We start from the raw sequence: 21,251 nt of genomic DNA, 5'->3' as shown, positions 1-21,251 counted from the left end.
AAAATGGACTATTTACATTCTTAACACTATTTGCTAGATCCATCTGTATATAACATTTCAAAGGAAAAAAGAAATGGCTTTTTTGATGTGTATGCATGATAAATTGGTTAATGTGACTAATTTTAAAGTCCCTGTGAACCAGAAGCTCATCATTATAATATTACACTATAATTACTATAATATAATTACTATAATTATACTTTTCGTGATGTGACGCAGTTCCTAGAGAATTTTAAATGAGCAACAGTGGGCGTGGCTTGTTTTTTTTTTCTTTAGGTATTTTATTCAAAAAGATTGGGAAAGGGGTTTTAGAAGAGTTATTACAACCTAACAGACTCCTCCTGCTCACCATTGCTGTTTACTGTAAAAACTTACAGTTGGAATAGAGATAGCCATGTCCATTACCTCAAAATCACGTAGTCTGAAAATAAAACTGAAAACAAACAGGAAGTTCATTTTAAGATTTCAATTAAAGATTAGAAGGGCAAACATATATATGTATATATATATATAAATATATATATATATACACACACTGTATATACCACAAAACTACAAAACTAGCAATGTGAGCTAACAAAATCAATGTGGTTAGTTTGGATTTCTTGGGGACTTTAAACAAACAAATTAAGTTGAACATGCTTTAAATTTGATTGTTTAAATTCAACCCATAACTATTTTGCAGAGTCATTTTTTCATTGTATTGAACAGAGAAAAAAAATTCAGCAACTTGGAATAATCCATAATTCAGGCCTGAAGGGGTTAAACTTAGCCCAAATAAATCATTGACAATCACTTAATGTAAAAAAAAAAAAAAAAAAAAAACAATTGTAAATCCAAGGAATCATCTTTGAATTTTTTTATTCAATGTAGATCTAAACAAATAAAAATAATCAATACACAATTTTTGCTCATTTCAATGGACAGCAGGTTCAAACATTCGTCCATTTTCTTTTTGGCTTTGTTCCTTCGTTAATCTGGGGTTGCCACAGTGGAATGAACCACCAACTTATCCAGCATATGATTTTTACACAGCAGATGCCCTTTCAGCTGTAACCCATCACTGGGAAACACCCATACACTCTTATTCACGCACATGCACTATAAGGACAATTTTAGCTTACCCAATTTACTTATACCACAGGTCTTTGGACTTGTGGGGGAAACACCCGGTGGAAACCCACGCAAATGTGGGGAGAACATGCAAACTCCACACAAAAATGCCAACTGACCCAGCCGAGGCTCAAACCAGCAACCTTCTTGCTGTGAGGCGACAGCAAGATTCATTATAATTAGCAGATATTTTTAACATTTAAACCCACTGTCCGTTACAATTAACAGACATATTTAAAAAAATAATAATCCAGATTTAAATCCTTCAATCTTGCAATCAACTAATTTTTTTACTTTTTTATTAAATGCAATAACTGCTTACTTCTGTGTTTGGAATAGTGCTGCTATGCTTCTCCTCAGCATAATATATATTTTATGTACACTTATATTAATATATATATTATATTCATTAATTCATTCATTTATTTTCCTTCGGCTTAGTCTCTTAGAAACCAGAGCACCCGGAGGAATCACATGCCAGCATGGGGAGAACGTCAAACTCCACGCAGAAATACCAACTTTCTCAGCTGGGACTTAAACCGTCAACCTTCTTGCTGTGAGGCGACAGTGCTAAACAATGAGCCATCATGCCGCCTATATATTATATTCACATGTATATATGTAAACCAAAAAGGCTAATGCCAACCATTAGCCAAATAGCTTTTTAAAAAATCCATACCATCATTTTCTCACTACATATAGATCGCATTCAATTCAGATTCAACTTTCTCCAGATGATTTTACAGTATATCTTTTTTATGTGTGTGCATCAAATGGATAATTAGTACTTTAGAATTTAAACCTTTGCTGTTATGAGACCTAATTAAAGACACAGATATAGGTCTGAGACATCACAGCTACACATTCAATGTTCTTTGTACCACTTTAACACGTCTACGCTGGCACAGACACCTTGGCTCCAGCGATCAGTATACGATAATGAGCTGTAAATCCTTACCACTGATCTTCATGTCTAAGAACGACTACTCAAAGAAGAATCCTATAAAACTGAAAAACAGCATTAATCACAAGCTGGAGAGGGACAGCACAACTCATTAACGATTTTACTGCCTCGTTGCCCTTGTCCTTATATCATAAAGGAGGGGTGACCATGCATGGAAAACAAAACAAAAGTGAGTTATACTCGCATAAAGTCACTTTCAGATTTGTGCTCCTTTTACAACTGATTTACGCAATTGCAAGAGGTTGTTTATACATTTAATTGCAACCTCTGTTACAAGGTTACGGTTTATGATTTGCTGATTTAACAAGCATAATTATCCATGCATGCATATGTAGCAAAGTAGAGGACAGAAAAAAGTCCTGCTTAACCAAATGTTTTTAATTTGTGCACATGTTTTTAAAATGCTCATGTTGTCTTCATTATTAATCTATATTCAGACCTTTAAAGGAATAGTTCAGTAAAATAGTCAAACCTCCCCCAGAAAACAAATTAAAAATGTTCAAGCTGAGCTTGTTTATAAAATGAAAGTAAATTGGGTAAAAAGCCCAATAAAATAATTATTTTTTACATATTCTGAAGCCATGCAAAAGAATTAAATCAAAGAATGAATGAATAAAATCAAATAAAACTAATTTACTGAGCACATATAATACATTCAGTCCTGGTTTGACAAACAATTTGGTCCTTTGAACTATAGAAACAAAAGTTTGCAAGTACTTTATGACCCTCAAAACTAACAACATTAAATAATGAATCTATTAATTTTGCAGAAAAACATCAGCAAACATTTTGTGTTTGAGTATTTTTAAACCTGAGGATGTATGGAGTTAGTTGTCAAAAATTATATATTATATTATATTATATTATGTTATGTTATGTTATGTTATGTTATATTATATTATTTTATTTTATTTTATTGAACATTCAACTTTGATCTCAGATATGTATGGAGTACCAACTTAACTTTCTGAGCAACTGTGAGTAAGAAATATAATTAAATTAATTTGATATATTTACTGCATTAATATTCCTGTTTAATGTTACATTATTTATATGATAATTTGACACAGAATGCTCAACATTTTGAGCATTAAAAAACATTTATGGCATAAACTGAGCCGCTTGGACATTCCAGTAAATATCTTTATTCATATTCCTCATAACACAAAATCATACAGGTTTAAAATAACATAAAAATAATTCAATGATAACAGAATGATCATTTACAGGTGAATGGTTTCATTAAATGTATAATAACATCATTATAAAAGTATGCTTCATGCGAGAGTCAAAAAGTTTGCCCCAGAAAAGTTTTCTTCCCTAGACAGAAGTTTGCATCCAAAGCCAAAGCTAGAAACCATGTTTATTTTCCTCTTTTAAAAAAATCAAATCAAAAGAACGGAACGGTTTCCTGCGGAGGGAGCGCATCAGGCCAGCGTGTTACATGCCCTACCAGCGCACTTACACTGCTATACAAAGCCAATCTGTGAAGATCTTTCCGGTCGAAATATGCTGCAGTCTGCCTGTCTAGTCGTCTTTGTTGTGTTGTGCTCTATAATTCATTACAGTTCACTGAATGTGACAAGAACTTGGGCTCACATTTCCTCTTAATATAAGCTACACAAAGAAAAATTAAGAAGGAGCAGAGGAAAAAAAATCTGACAAGGATTTTTTCGTAAGAAAAATCCTCGTCCAGCCAGCAAACGTGTGGTAAAGCCAAAAAACTGGAAGACACAGATAAGCAACATGAAACGAAGAGACGTAAACAACAGAGGAACAGGAATAGAGAGAAACTCCAAATATACCGAGAAACAACAAAAGACAAAAGAGCAACTGAAATCTCAAAGTCTCAAAGCAAAGTGGTTTTCCTTTCTGAAACCATTCCTCCTTTTTTTGATGAGACGCTTTTATGTGATAAGAAGCAAGCTTTTCCATATTTGAGACAGGGTTAGTATGCTAATACAAGGGACGTAGCGGAGATAGAGGCAGAAACCACAAACTGCTTTTGGAAACTCGAAGTTCCTCGCTTTCACAGGCCCTCAGAATGCGAATACAGTCTTCAAATAAATACGCCACACTGAAAAGCGATGAGAGATGCGCGACGCCGCTGCCTCTGAGCCACAGGATGTAAGGATAGGATTAGAAACATGAGTCCCGGCAGGACGGCTTCAACATAGAGATTCTTAGATGATGTCGAGACGACGGGAGCCTGAGTCTTTTGTGAAGCAAGGCTGAGATTCCACTGTTATCTGTCCTTACAATGGGTACCGGCTCTCATTTAGCCGCTCACATACTTATCCAACATTTTAAAAGTAACATAACAAACTGACTGACTCGTGACTTTTACATTTGGACTTTAAAATACATGGCCGTTATACTTGTTTTGCATATCGCTGACAATTTAACATTTATAAAAACAACAACTATGGGTCTCATTTATCAAACTTTGCATAGAAACCTTCCTAAAAGTGAATGCCAGAATACATCTCCATCTCAACAGGGTGTTTTCACACCTGTAGTTTGAAAAATGTCAGTGAAGTGTGTGTGAGTCCAGCTTTATTTAGGTGGGAGTCAAGCAGCGAAAGAGGGAAGGGTATGCATGAAAAGGGGAGTTTCATTACATGCAGCAACCCAAAAACAGACGCAGAGAAAAAGAGCAGAGTTTACAGAGGATCTGAGAGCTGTGTGAAGTAAAGGATTTCTCTCCACCAGATTCCCCTCAGTCACATTATCTGGTTGATGACAGTGCATGTCCACTGCCTTATCAATTTTAACCTTTAACACAAACACGCCTGTGAATACAGCAGAAATTGAAGATGCTCCTGACAAGAAGAATATTGAAGTCTGGCAATGGTATTTGATATTGCCAACAGTATTTGTTGAAATAAACAAATAACTAATAAATAGACCATTGTGTCTGCCACAAATTCTGCACTGCACTGTAAAAGTGGACTGTTGTAATCCTGATAGTCACTGTTGTAATCTTAGCATGCAATATCTGTTGTGAAAACATTGGTCTGGCACTCCCACCTAATTTTGGGTTTTGAGGATGGATGCAACTTGTCATGTTAAAATTATAAGGCTGTATCTGCATTCTCAATGATTTTAAGACATTGACCTTCAAAGTTTTTGCATTCCACATAGCAAACAACATGTGTGTAACAATTCTCTTTCAATGATAAATGCAGATAGAACCTTTTAATTCTGAAAAGTCATTTTCCACTTGGAATTAAAAGGTTCTATCTGGCAGATCATTCACTGAAGCATTATTAATCAAGAAATACAATAACAAAATATATAAATTGGTGCTGTAACAATATGTTGATGCTTGAGAAATTTACGTTTTTACTTTATAACATTTATTTCCTGTTCAAGGGTGAATCTTTTTTCTTGTTTAAATTAAGCATAAAAGGCTGTACTAAATATTTTGTCAGGTGCAGATGTTAATTTTATCTAATTAATATGTTACTATTTATTAAATTGTATGCTTTAAATGAATTATTGAATTAAATTTATTTAATTATATGCTATATTTAATACATTTTATACCACATTAATTAAAATACATATTTGCCCTTCAAGGCTTAAAATAAAATTTAAAGACATTAAAAAGAAAACAGACAATGAGCAAAGTTTAATACACTAAAAAGTTTCACTGACTATATATACACAACTAAAAATATTTCACATTTAATATATACAATTTTTTAATATTCTTTTTTTTTTTCAACAATATAAAATGGAACATTTCATCTCGAAGTCAAAAACTGCTTCTAAATCATCAAATTTACACACATCTCAATTTTGTGTAGTGCAGCATTATTTAGCCGACTGTGATTTGGTGTGGTTTTGTCTTTCTTTCTGTTCTTTCTCTCTGTCAACGTAGCAGTCCGGCGAAATTACAAAAAAAGCTAATCCCGACTGGTCCTTGTGCATGTATTAAAAATGCTGATTGGCTCACAGAAAGAATCTTAGAGAGCCAAGCTAGAGTTCGACTTTGTAGAAAAATCTTTTTTGTTTTTTAGATAAAAGGTCTTAAAATGTAAACAACTTTATAAAAAACACCACATAATGTAAATAATCTGTTTTTTAATATGTGAATAGCTCAATTTTGACAAAAATGTCAGATAGAACCTTATAATTCTTAGGCGATGAACTGCTGTACAATCATTTAAAAAGACAGAACAAAGCATTCCCAGTCCATAATATTGTAGTAATATTACTGCAAACTACTTAGTAACTTCAGTCATTACACTACGTAATGTCTTTAAAAACTGAAAGAGTACTGTTGATGATACAATCTAACTTTGCTATCTGAATATTGTAGTAATATGACTGTAATCTTAGTAACTAAATTCATTTTGACTAGGGTATGTCTTCAAAAACTGAAAGAGTATTGTTAACAATACTAACTAACTTTCCCATCTGAATAAACATAATAAAGAACACTGATCACACACTTACCAAATCTGTAGAAACGGGAGAATTAACACAAACTGGAGTCTTCTTTTAGAAGAAGACGAGTGGCAAATCTGTATTTCACCATTTCCTGATTCGAACAGCTCTCGGGTAAAAACTGTTCCTTACAAACATATTTTTGTTGCATGTTAGCAGACCACTTTAATCCAACTACTTGGCCATAGACCTGAGCTGTGCTTTCATCATGGGGAAATGGAAACAAATTTTCGCCACATTTCGGCACGTGTCAAAAATTCTTCTTCTTCTTCCACTTGTTTTATTTACGGTTGTCAATACAAGTCTCTCTAAACACTGTAACACAGGGGTCTCAAACTCAATTTACCTGGGGGCCGCAGGAGGCAAAGTCTGGGTGAGGCTGGGCCGCATAAGGGATTTCACAAAAAAAAGTCCTCAAATGTCATTATTAACAGTTTTAATTATTTCTTCTGAACATGAAGTGTCCTGAACATTAATAGAACATTGAGTGAAGATTATGAACAGTTCTTCTGAACATGGCGTCTTTTGCCTACTTCTTGCTGCCAGAGACTTGACAGCGCTTCTTCTCACAAATCTGAATCTGAACCACATTTGGCTTTAAGCAGTTGAGACCCTCAGTATGGCTTGGGGGAACTCACTCCAAAGGTTGGGGGGGGGGGGGGGGTGGAATTGGTGCAGATCTGCAGAGTGGATGCACGCGTACTGAAGAGCGGTGTTATCGCACGCGTACTGAAGAGCGGTGTTATCGCGCGCGTGCTGATCAGCTGTGTTGTCGCGCGCGTGCTGATCAGCTGTGTTGTCGCGCGCGTACTCAAGAGCGGTGTTGTCGCGCGCCTACTGAAGGGCGGGACCGAAGGTGTGTCGCGTCGCGGGGGCACTTTTGATCATTTTGGAAGCGCACTTTCTATCCAAGACTAAAAAGGGCATGTGCTCTGCACAGGTTGAGCCCTATGTGTGCACGTGCCTGCCCTCACCTAAAAAAAAGGCGTATATATGTATAAATAAAACACCCCCACCCCACTCCAGTCACATCAGTCTGTACCAGTCTGTATCTACCTATAATATATATAAGATGCAGGCTGTAGCTAGGTAGGTGGCAGGGTGCAGATAGGTAGCTAAGTGGCAGGCGGGGGCGGGAACAGCTTACCTTGGTTCTGGCCGGCGCGAGTTCCCTCCTTACACTTCCCGCCCGTCACAGCGTCTAACAAAGGGGCGGGGTGCGTGGTAACGTCATCGGCATCCCCGCCCCTTTGTTTACACGGCTAGAATCTAATAGGAGCTGTCAGAGTATACAGCGGTCGGCGCGGGCCACAAAATATTGCACTGAGGGCCGCAAATGGCCCGCGGGCCGCGAGTTTGAGACCCCTGCTGTAACAGGTAAAGGTCTTTGAAGCTATATCATGCATATTAATGAAGTTGCATCTCATTAACATTAGAATATACAATGATCACATGGGCGTGACGCAGCTTCAAAATTAATTTTCATACCAGAAGAACGAATTTGCTAAAAACAATGCAAGAGCAAATAATTGTCACTTTTTAGTGACATATATGTGTCCTAATGTGTTGGGAATATGGGGCGGGGGGGTTAGGGTGTCACCACATAACAGCTACAAGGGAATTTTAATGACAACAGGGAGTCAGGACCTCGGTTTAACGTCGCATCTGAAAGACAGTGCTCACTGACAGTACAGTGTCCTCTTCCATATACAGGGGCATTAGGATGACCACAGACTGCTGGTTGAGTGCCCCCCCTGCAGGCCACACCAACACAGCCTTCTACAGCAACCAAGTTTTCTCATGTGATCTCCCATTCAGGTACAAGTCAGGCTCAGGCTTTCTTTGTTTATTGTTCTTTGTTTATTTAATTTAGATATTTTTGCACCGTAATATTTTCCTAAATAATTTGGGGATTACACATCATGTTCATAAGGAACAGCTCATTATTGAATTACCTCTCCAAGCATTTGATTATTGCTTCCTACTGTACCCCTCTGCAAACAGCACATTACTTTAATGCTCCTCTACATTATGGATTTACATTTGGAAGTCTATTCTGTTCTAGAGTGCATGCATCTTTAATAGTTTATGTCTTTCCGGAGGGATCTGACCCCTTGACTTTGCTGTTGCTGCTATATATACACATGTATAATTGAACGTTATCATGAGAAAATCATATGTGTGTGTTTTAAATTTGTAATGGCGTATTGAAATGCAGAAGCTGTTGCCTCTGTGTTTATGAGAAAAGCATAAACAGACAAATCAATAATAGAGTATAAGCTGCTGTGTCATCTCACAGGGAGCGGCCAACTCCCAGAGGTCAAAGAGGTCAAGGCACACGCACAGACTATATAAGTCTTAAAACACCTTCAAATCCAATCAATGTTTTGCCTTTCCAGAAGATTTGAACCAGTAAACTTTTCTAGTTTGTAAAGTGTTGAATGTACAGATTTTTTTTCAGCGATAGTAAGACCAAGAAGTGAGATTAGTCAAACCAAAGCCTCCAGTTGGAGACTACAAAAACCACAACTGGAAATGCTGTATAAAATAAGTTTTAACAGTTCTTTTAAATTTTTATTTTATATTTTTATTCTTATTTTGAATAATATTTCTTAAATATGTAAATAATGTCTTATTATTTTTCATTAATTAGGATTTAAATCGATTTTACAATAGAAGAATACAAGACAATACAAGTATAGTACAAATACATAGATAAATGAATAAATAAGGGACGACAAGGTGGCGCAGTGGATAGAACGATTGCCTCACAGCAAGAAGATTGCTGGTTCGAGCTTCTATTTTTGTGTGGAGTTTGCATGTTTGCAATGAAATAATTAATTAATTAATGACAAAAAAAATAATAATAAACAAACAAACAAACAAATAAATTAATAAACAGTGTAAATTAAACAAACTGAACTAGTAGGCGAACTTAAACTGGGAAAAATAAAGTTTGAGATGTATGTATTAAAAAATTGAAAATGCAAATTGTCATTAGAATCATCTTTCTCTAAAGTTTCTTATAGTAAGTTCATGATAAGAAATGGAATAACATCATAAATTAAAAATAATAAAGATAAAAATTATTGAAAAATAAACAAGACTTCTGGACTCTTTTTTTAGTCCCCGTGTGAGCACTAAATTCCTGACACATCATGCAGGGGACAAACTACTGCTGTGCCACGGCTCTGAATATGACCATTCCATTAAAGCCTATAAAATGAAATGTTATTGCTAAAGATGCAGAAAAGAGAGAGACAGAAGAGAAGAGAAAATCAAATGAGTTTTTAATCACTGCACACTGCCAACTGAGTCTCCCTGCTGTCATCTGCAGCTGTAATTCCTTACTTGTCCAGTAGAGGGAAGAATGAGTACATACACTTCAGGCAAAATCTAAGGACAGCTGTGATGACAACTCCAAATAACAGGCATGGTTTAAATATTAAGAAATGAAACATAAAAGATGGTCGATTTTAAATCTGGACATCTTTCAATGCTCTACTGGGGAAATAAATGAGAATGAGAAAGTCCCCCTGTCATTGTTTTATCCATTTAAACTTGATTAGATTAACATTTGAATGTAGCCTACATTAATATTTCAATAGATTGAGATTTCTCTATGCCTTAAAAAACACTATGCCACTGCCTCATTTAGTATAGGTAAAACCAGAAATCAGGAAGTCAGTAGAGATACTAATAAGAAAAGTCCCATGCCAAACTGACAGGATTGGTTACATGTTTGTAATGAAAGAATACAAGGTGTTTCAAACCACATTTTTGAGTCTGTCTTTTTTCCAATGGTATGGCTGCAGATATGCAGTCTCAGACATTCAGTCTCTGACACATGCACCCAAAAAAGCTAGTAACATCACTGTGAGTAGTAGGTTAGGTTAGGTGTGAGGTGTGAGGTTAGGTTTACGCATTTGAGCCTTTGCAGCAGTCTCAGGTTGCATCTCCACCCGGTCTGCAGCCAGACCCTTCTGGCAGAGAGTCATTTTGCAACTCATTCAGCATGTCTGCTTTTTCCTTTGGATTTATGTAGTACAGGGGTGTCCATATTTTAGCTCCAACTTACTTTAACACACTTCCCTGTAAGTTTCTAGTATACCTAGAAAGAGCTTGATTAGCTGGTTCAGGTGTGTTTAATTCAGGTTGGAAAAAATGTGCAAGACACCAGCTCTCCAGGACCGAGTTTGGACACCCCTGATATAGTAGAACAATTGTTTCACAAAACTAAAGTCAGATCAATCTGTTTAATTCCAACCCCAATTAAAAACAAGCTAATCAAGCTCTTATAGGTTTTCTAGAAACATCCTTACAGGTGTGTTGAGGCAAGTTGGAGCTAAAATCTGCTGGACACCGGCCCTTCAGGACTGAGTTTGGACACCCCTGATTTACAGTAATATCATGGCATATAGGTAGGGCCAGACAGAACCTGCAGACATTTTTTTTTGCTATTTCTGCAGAGAATTTTGAAAAAATCTGCAAATTTATGCTGAATGATTTTGGGAGCATCATAACTAAAAACTTCATGTATAAAATAAAAAAAGAATACATTTTTTACTTTTATTTAATGTTTACAATGCAACTTTTATTTGATCCACTTATTTGGTAAACAAAGTAAGTCTCTCATATAATATATCTATTAAAAGACGGAAAATATTACTTTTCAAACTATATCAGGGAAGTATCTCCACACCACCACCAGTGTGCAGCATCCACCTGTATGATGTGACGGCATCTACAGGATAATGGCGCCAGTGCGCTTCCCACACATCAGCTATTAGTGGAGTGGAGAGACAGTGATAGAGCCAACTTGGTGGATGGGGATAATTGGAAAGTCATGTTAGTTTAGGGCTGATGATCCCGGGGTTACATCCCTACTCTTTATCAGAAGTGCTATGGGATTATTAAAACCCAAAGGGAGTCGGGACCTCGGATTAGGTCTCATCCAAAAGAATGACAATACTGTGTCCCCATCACTATACTGGGGCATTAGGACTCACACAGACCGTAGGCTGCACGCCTCCTGCTGCCCTCTCTAACATAATTTCCAACAGCAACCTGGTTTTCTCATGTGGTCTCCCATGACTAGGCACAGCCTTCTTACCTTTAGTGAGTAACTGTGGCATTTCACAATGAAGCATGCAGCAAAAACCTAAGAAAACAACATCTTTTTATTTCCTGTATAACTGATTCAGTCTCATTTTGTTTAAAATCAAATGGTAAAAACAGAATTGTGAATCGAATCATGAGTTTATCTCTTCTCTACTCAAATGGCCATCCAACTCATGGCACCTACTGTATGTTACTTATCATATTTACTCCCAATGCTTTGAGTGGGATTGAGACAGCTTGTACTAACCCCTATCTATCCCCTTACTATCTAACTACCCCTACCTCCCATTACACTTATTTACTCACATTCCAGTTTGGGTCACGGCACCAACAAAACCTTGTTGGTTCTACACATCCTGCTTCAAGTTGGATTCAAACTGGAATATTCAGCAAAAGACCTAACAAGCACACTAGAGAACAAAGACTATACTATACACCCTTAATAACACTCTTTGTGAGACAAGGTTAGTGGGGTTTACTTGTACAATTCTTTCTTACTATAGATGTCCTCCAAAACAGTGGTACAAAATATCTACTTCTCTCACATCGTATGTTTACAATAATTCCACATCTCATGCAATCCTCTATTTAACCAAACAAACAGAAATTGCACATGCCCAAACCGTAGACTTAATTACGGCAAACACAGCTCCCCCGCAATCACACACAATCAGCGTGCGGCACAGTTCAGTCTGATGGGAAGAGAAAACAAGTTATCTGCTTTAGTGATCATCAGCCCAACCTCCTCTTCTCTCCATCTTCAACTGCCTCCCACTTTTCCTCCTCTTTAGACCACAGGAAGAGAAGTAAAAGTATATGGATACATAATTCATCCACCGGAGGCTAAGCTAAAACTCTAATGAGGAAGCCAAAACCAGACTGACTTCCCCATCACAATTATGCATTATGAGCTTTAATTGTTCCTCTTGAGAGCAGACGAGCATGAGGGGTGGGGTGTTGACGTGGGGGTGGGGGTAATGGGAAAGTATTAGATAATTCGAGTTAATTTGCTTAAGCAAATTAATCAAATCAACAGCCACATGGAGCTCAGCACCAGGATATGAATTAAACAAATAAGGGTTGTGGAGTGCTTTTAGCCAGAGAGGCCAGAAGGATATTAATCTGTTTTTCTAGTGGCACTGCTGGTAATTACAAGCGATGGCCTTATTTGACCTTTTTCTTCCACAACACACACGAATTTGCTCGTACACACATGTAAATAAACAATCACAGATAAAGGTTCGAGCTCATGATGGATTTAAATATTCTCACAAACATCCATATTACAGTAGGTGTTTATGTAGTAATAAAGTGCGAAACAGTTAGTTTAAAAAGGTTGTGTCAACAGGTTGTGGTATATTGTTTCTAAATGTTTAGTTCTCAAGTTGAAACAAAGCTTCTCTCATTTTCAAATATATATCACAACCTCAGCTTAACAGAACGCAGTGCAACAAAACCTGTCATTGCAGTAAGTTAGAAAAATTTATTTCAAATCCTATAGTCCAATTTTATACACCGCAGACTAGACAAAACGAATATAACATGAAACAACCTGAAATAAGAAAACAAAATATTGCACAAAACACAACATGGACAAAACAAAACAAACAACTCAACACAATGCAGTACAATGCAACTAAAACTAAATCAAAATGCTAAAATGTACAAATCTGTTACAGTAACAAAGACTAAACTTAATTTTGCAATATTGTAAAAGTCACATCGCAATAAAACTAAACAATTCAACAAAATAAAAAAACAAAACCCACCAATGCAGTTAATTAAAAATAAAATTAAATCTTTATAAACAAATATAATGTAATATAATATATATGTTTCATACAATACAAACTATAAAAATAAAATACAAGAACAAAACAAAATATCAACATAACAAATCTTAACTCAACACAACACAACTCAACCAAAACTAAACTAAAAAAACAAAAAACAAAACAAAGTCTAAACTCAACAACAAAAACGAAAAGACAAAGCAAAACTAAAAAAAAAAAAACAGAATATGTGCTAATATAATTCAAAAATATAAGTAGTAGTTAAGACTTTACAAATTTTCAAGACAAAAAAAAAAAAAAAAAAACACACCTCAACAACATCTAAAAAACCAAAGCCAAAACCATCAACAACAAATTGAGAATCAAAGTCCCTTTATGGCAAGTCATTTCACTAGACGGTCATCTTTAAAATGCCTCTCGGGCAGTACGCTCAGGAATTCTGTCTGAATGAGGAAACATCAAATTTTCCAAAACTATTTGCCAAGCTTACGATTACATTACATATTTGCAACCACCAAACAAATTAAACAACAACTGTCTCATGACTTTCGTTTGTTCAAATCAAACAAAATCTGCAAATTTTTAGGTTGCCCACGCTAATGTGAATGCTTCATTTATGCCTGTGTTAAACATTATCATCCTGTGAATATTGATCGACTGATTGCGTGGTTCTACAATCCACAACTTGTTCTTGATGGGGAATCTACTCTACTACTAGTTGCTGTCATATGATCTGCATTTGACAGAACGGACAGTACTTTGCATTCCTTTTATACAGATTACAAAACCAAAAACCTTGGTTCACTTAAAAGCACAGATATAACACTTTATTTGGATATATTTCATATGTCTGTGAAGCAAATATTCGGTGAGATTCCGTTGCGTTTGTTGACCACCAAATTGTCGTAAAAGCACACATCTCTTCCGAGCTTTTCCCCCAGAGAAACATCAGTCTATATCGATTGCTGATCTTATACTAATATGTATGCGGGGCTTCTTTCCCCATTTTCACCATTCAAAACTTTACGAGTGACATGTCTTGTGTATTCTAGTCTTAAGTCTTTGTTAGAATGTAGAAAAACTCAAGAACTCTCAAAACAAGCTTGATTTCAACAAAACAAAACAATTTAAAAAGCAAAGCAAAACAAAACAAAACAAAACATCTTCGATGCAAAAAACAACTTGATGGATTATAAAGTGAGTTTGGCATGCTGCCGGGGAGAGAACCCGAAGCTTTTGAGATCTTCGAGCCCTGGGCTCCGTCCTCCGTCCTCATGTTCAATTTATTTAGGTTGCATGTTTTTGGTTGCATGGAAGGAAACAGGAAAAACTGGGGAAAACCCAACTGAGCATGGGGAGAACGAGCAAACTCCACACAGAAATGTCAACTGGTTTGGTAGGGACTTAAACCAGAGACATTCTTGCTGTGAGGCAACAGTGCTAATCACTGGGCCGCTGTGTTGCCCCTCTTGAAAAGGGGGATGTAGAGGTGGGTAGGGGGGATTCTTTAAGACAAAGATACTGAGATAAGAAAACTGGTTATTTATAGTGAGTTAGGAATCATCTGATTGGTGAATCAACCGTGAGCTGATGTGGGACCAGCTGTGATCAATCATAAGCAAAGGATCCTCCCAAAATTTGTTAATAAATAAACTTAACAAATTGTTGGTTGTTTGTGGAATCACAACAACAGAACAAACAAAACATGCTTGTAGTAAATAAAAACATATAAGATATTACACAAAACCTCAAACTAAAATAACAAACAGAAAACAAAGCAAAACATGCCAAAATGTGGGAATGTGAGTGGTAATGCACACACAAATACTAATATAATTATATGATACACGCCAGTTAAAGCTGACTTCTCCACCCAACAGAGAGCAGCAGACTTTATATCAGCCACACGCCACAGGCCACCAGAAATCCACTCACACTGCGATCTAATCTGCTCTTCAGTTATAACTTCATTTCCATTTCTCTTCTTCAGGAAGTATGACTGAACTCTCGCTCTCCTCAGCGCCCCGCGAATCAAACGGCATCGTTAATAAACCTATTGATTCCACATATTAATGTATTCATCAGCGGATACAGTGAGGGAGAGAGAACAGCTGCTCTCTTTATGGAAATCTCTAAAGATTTCATTAGGCTTTGGGGAGGTTTCATTACAGACTGTGGCCCTCTTCTCCTCCTGTTTCTCTCCACTCTGTTCATCATCTGCATTATCGATTCAGAGCTGCGGACATTTTAATTTCACGAGAGAGCCACGCTCAGCCGACCTCCGTCACAGAGCAGCGCGTTTGTGACACAGAGGAGAGAGACAGAAAGCCAGAAAGAGTTGGAATTTAGTAGTAAATCAGGAAGAAGTTTGCCCTTTTGAACAGCACATTGTGAAAAAGAGAGTTATGGGATAGAGGTGATGTGTGGACATGAATTCCTTTGTCAGAAGCGGGTCACAGACACAGGCTTGCAGTAGTTTGCCAAGAGATTAGAGCAAATTTCAGCCAAAAATGAAAATTCATTCATGCAGGCCCACATGTTGTTCTAAACCCGTATGACTTTCATCAGAAACAAGCAGTTTGGAAACATTGAAGTTGTAGTGGGTGGTATTTTTCTTATGTTCTTATGTTTCTTATGTTCCGCAAACAAAGCTGCTTCTATGCTGCAGTTTAAAACTACCTAAAATGGTTAGGATTACTACTATAGATGCATTCTGCTGTGACTTTTTGTAAAAACAGTTCATTCCAGGTTGTCCCATTCAGTTCTAGCTCAATCTACTCCTCTGCTATCAATGAGAGTAACATCTTGACTTCTTCTTCTGACCATGTTACATTTCAGATGTCTTTTTCTTGTGATAATATAAAAATGGTTGAGTCATGCGAACCAACAGTACAGCAGTAGATGTGGCTGACTACTTAAAATTGGAGGGTTTGATTTTTCATGTTGTAAATCATGACAATGGCAGTAACAATTCTCTCAGACCAATCAGTGATCAGCATTGTGTATGTATTACATTTTGGTAATGGTATTGCTTGATTGGAACCTCACCTGAGGTGGTACTAAAAAGTACCAGGTACTAGGTAGGGAACGCACTGGAAAAGCCTCTAGAATGAGCTGTACTAAACTGGCAGTGCCATGCAGTGGAAATCACATTAAATGTTTTCAATTATATATATATATATATATATATATATATATATATATATATATATATATATATATATATATATATATATACACATATATATTGAATTAAAGTGATCCATGTAAAAGGCAGCATGGTGGCTCAGTGGTTAGCACTATTGCCTCACAGCAAGAATGTCACTGGTTTGTGTCCCAGCTTTTCTGTTCAGTGTGTTCTCCCTGTGTTGGCGTGGGTTTCCTCCGGGTGCTCCAGTGTCCCTCACAGTCCAAAGACATGCAGTGTAGGTGAACTGAATAAACTAAATTGGCCGTAGTGTGTGAATGTGAGAGTGAATGGGTGTTTCCCAGTACTGAACTGTGGCTGGAAAGGCATCCTCTGCGTAAAACAAATGCTGAAATAGTTGGTGGTTCATTCTGCTGTGGCGGCCTCTGATAAATCAGAGACTAAGCTGAAGAAAAACGAATGAATTAAATAATGAATGAAATCTGTAATAGCAAAGCAAAGTTTTCAGCAAATCCTTAAAAATTCCTTCGGAAAAAAAAAAAAAAAAAAACAAGTTAAAACAAACACAACAACTTCAAAAGTTCACACTTAGCTGATGATTGATTATGAAGTGACAAAATACTAAGTAAAACAAAACAATAAACAAAAACAATAAACAAAACAAAACAAAAGGTTTTGCCTCATATTAAAAAAACACAAAACAAAACTGATGATAATAATGATGAAAAAATAATAATAACGCAAGACAAAGTCTTAACTCACAACAAAATAATAACAAAAACATTAACAGTGCAAAATAAATGAATAAAAATAACACACAAAACAAAACCCCAAATCAGTTCTACCGCATTAACCCCATATTTTGCAATCCAAAAACAAAGCAAAGCAAAACAAAATGAAAAAACTTTGCAAAGACATCTGCCACACTGCAATAATGAACAGAATTATAAAACTTAAGAAATAAATAAAATAAAAGACAAAATACAACACAAGCAAATACAACCTTAAAATAAAACTTCTGCTCTACCAAACATATTCAACTCAAACAACTGAAACCAAACAAGAAGAAAAATTAACATCTCAAATAAAAATAAAAGAAGAAACTAAAATCAAAATCAATGCGATGAAAAAAACTGTAAATATTGTTTCAGTCAAGACTAAAATCAAAGAACAAAATACAAAACAAACAATACAGCACAAAAATTAGTACCTTGGGCTTAACTACTAGCAGGAACAAATTAGTACCTTGGGCTTAATTACATGAACAACATGAACAAAATAATAATAATAATAATAATAATAATAATAATAATAATAATAATAATAATAATAATAATACAAATAATACTAATATTACTACTACTACTACTACTACTACTACTAATAATAATAATAATAATAACAATAATAATAAAATATTAATAATAAAAAAAAAAAGCTAAACACAAACAAAACCCCAACAATGTAGTCACTGGCATCAGAAGACCTGGAATTTATGAAAGATATGATCCAGTGTGTGACTGTGTTGTTTGGACAAAGCAGCAAATACAGTATATATTGCTCAAACGATAGATAGTCACACAGCTTTCAAAAACAAATGAGGATAAGCAAACGATGACAGGATTGTCATTTTGGCTTTAACTGTTCCTTTAAAACTGTAAACAAGGATACGCTTGATATTCTGTGCTCAGCTAAAAGGCAAAATAATTTGCAAGTCTCCTTTTTTTGTATGATTGAATGCGATTTGTTTCACTTGTTTTCAATTATTTTTCAGGGTTGCGTTCTGGTTTGGTGCCAAGCGTGAAAATTCCGTCTTTCCTATGCAAGACTTGAAAGTGATTAGAGTTTTTGGAAGTCATGTTGAATAAGCCTGAAGAACAAGAAGTGTGAGTGTGTGTGTGTGTGTGTGTGTGTGTGTGTGTGTGTGTGTGTGTGTGCGTGTGTGTGTGTGTGTGTGTGTGTACGAAAGGGGAGAGACAAAACAAGCAAAACATTCACACAAACACCAAGGCTTTTATAATAGAGAGATAGAGACGGGATATCAATATACAAACCTTTCAATGCCATTCAGAAGGCTGCCAAAAAAAGACGAATGAAAGATGGACAAAGTGGGACTGAAATAGAACCCCGACAGAAAAAAAGAGGATGCTGCTATCTAAACAGCCCATGCCAGATCTCAGATTACACCCTGAACCCACGAAGCAAACTCAATCAATACTCTTCCTTTTGTCATTTTAAAAAGGCACTGCCATGCAAAAACCTGGCTGGAATTAAAGCGGAAATGCCCACGCTGATACATGCGCAGATAGAGCCGTGCCAGCGAGGAGATTTGGATGCGAGACAGAGGCAGCAGAGAGACTACAAATACGCAGCTTCATAAAAAGAGATGACCTCAAAACGGTGAACTGCAAACATCAAACAACATCATTTGCACAGAACCAAACACAAAGGAGCAACATCTGTGTTGGGAGAGAGGGAGGGAGGGAAATCACGGGAGATGGGAGCTCACCTGGATCCATTTGTCTGGCACGGCCATGGTCAGACGATAATCAAAGCCCAGTCCTCCCTCTTCAATGGCCCTGCACAGGCCTGGCATCCCTGATACATCCTAAACAAAAATCCATGAGGAAATGGAGAGTGGGGGGAAAATGTGTGAGAATGTGGATTCCCTTCTGGAATGATACGGATTAAGCAGAGATTTGGAACATGAAAGTTGGATTTTAGCTGGTCTACAGCTAGTTAGTAGCCGGGTTTCTATTACCCTTCAAATTGTATCAGATGAAAATATCCCTGACTCTGTAATTCAAAGAACTATAAACTAAAACTGCATATATATATATATATATATATATATATATATATATATATATATATATATATATATATATATATATATATATATATATATATACATATATATATATATATATATATATATATATATATATATATATATATATATATATATATAGAAGGGCATCAGTCAGAATTATTAGCCCCCCTGAATAATTATACCCCTTTTTATCCCCCCAACTTCTGTTTTACAGAAAGAAGATTTTTTTTTCTACACATTTCTAAACCTAATAGTTTAATAACTCATTTCTAATAACTTATTAATTTTATCTTTGCCATGATGACAGTAATTAATATTTTACTAGATATTTTTCAAGACACTTCTATACAGCTTAAAGTGACATTTAAAAGCTTGACTACATTAATTAGGTTAACTAGGCAGGTTAGAGTAATTAGGCAAGCTATTGTTTAATGATAGTTTGTTCTGTAGACAATGGCTTAAAAGGGCTTATAATTTTGACCCTAAAATAGTTCATAATAAATTTAAAACTTTTATTCTAGTCTAAATAAAACAAATAGAACTTTCTCCTGAAGAAAAAAAATATTATCAGACATACTGTGAAAATTTTCTTGCTCTGTTAAACATCATTTGGGAAATATTTAAAGAACAAAAAAATTCAGGGCGATGGGGGGTTGGGGGGTTGGGGGAGTGGGGCTTATAATTCTGACTTCAACTGTATATTCGTTCATTCATTTTCTTGTCGGCTTAGTCCCTTTATTAAAATTATTAAATTTAATAATATTTAAAGAAACGGCTGAGCTATAGTTTTCATATTCTTCACAAGAATATACAGAATCTGTTGTCATCAGTTTTGGACATTAGACATTAGAGGAAAAAATGTGTCACACAGAATCCTTAAATGCTGTCACTTCAAAAAAGCTTTTTTTTTTTTAATCACTCATCACAATAAATTTTGCCAGAGTTTTTGCAAATGTGTAATGGAAAACAGGCAATTGCGAAAAACTAACAAACCAGCATGCCAGACTGTAGCAACTTGAAGGCATAATTCATTTTAAAAAATGTCACATGGAAAGCAAAAACATTGATTATCGCTTTAACTTATTATTAGAACATACTGTAGAGTTTTGGAAAGGATAACAGCCAGAAAACACATATCTCATGTGAATTTGTGGTTATCTCTTTTTTAGGATTTGAATTTTTTTAGGATTGAAGAAGTAATGAAGAATATACTAATGAAATATTTATTTATTTATTTATTTATTTAGACTAAGTAACTAACTAACTAACTAACTAACTAAATACATAGTTTATCACAAATAAATAAATGATAAATACATTATGTATCATAAATAAACTACTAAACAAATATACATTGCGTGCAATACTAGAAATAACTAGAAATAACAAATTTTCAATTTAAGAAATAACTGTAAAACAGAAAGAAAAACTTGGTTCAAATGTTTGGGCCATATTATCTGGTATCATTGTGTCCTGTGACAGGGAGAAACTGAACTGGGTAAGAGTAGAAAATGTAATTACTAGCTGTTAAAGGCATAATTTGATCTAACATAAAAAAAGAATAAATAAATAAATAAACTCCTTTCACCTTCAAGTGGTTCCAAACCTTTATGAATTTCTTTATTGTGTTAAACACTAAAGAAGAATTTTTTTTCAGACAGGTTTTAAACAACCTGAAACCTGTAACCATTTACATCCATCCCAGCAAGCACAGGATGTCAACATAAAGTCAGGTTAACATTGTACACTAACGTTGTTGCATTTTGTTTAAAATTGAAAATCGGGTTGGTGCCAGAACCTGATGTCATTGTCAAAACATTCTAC

The 21,251-nt window shown here is 35.6% G+C and overlaps 1 protein-coding gene and 1 long non-coding RNA gene across 2 annotated transcripts in view; one reads left to right on the top strand and one right to left on the bottom strand.

The window, feature by feature from the left end:
* The window catches only part of gbe1a (glucan (1,4-alpha-), branching enzyme 1a), a 265,946-nt gene that overhangs the window by 79,783 nt on the left and 164,912 nt on the right, over positions 1-21,251 (bottom strand). Inside the window, exon 10 of the mRNA XM_087270612.2 lies at positions 19,104-19,202. Within this exon, the coding sequence (XP_087126738.1) occupies positions 19,104-19,202 (99 nt within the window). The remainder of the gene's footprint in view (positions 1-19,103; positions 19,203-21,251) is intronic.
* Positions 5,805-8,856, top strand: LOC147842081 (uncharacterized). The gene is made up of 3 exons (XR_015501157.1): positions 5,805-6,322; positions 6,405-6,860; positions 7,910-8,856. It is a non-coding gene; the product is annotated as an uncharacterized LOC147842081 (long non-coding RNA).

Source organism: Danio rerio, chromosome 10, assembly GCF_052040795.2.
Source record: "Danio rerio strain M-AB ecotype USA chromosome 10, GRCz13ab, whole genome shotgun sequence".
NCBI classification, from domain to species: domain Eukaryota; kingdom Metazoa; phylum Chordata; class Actinopteri; order Cypriniformes; family Danionidae; genus Danio; species Danio rerio.
The sequence above is the reverse complement of the archived record's forward strand: the minus strand, read 5'-3'. Positions and strand labels throughout refer to the sequence as shown.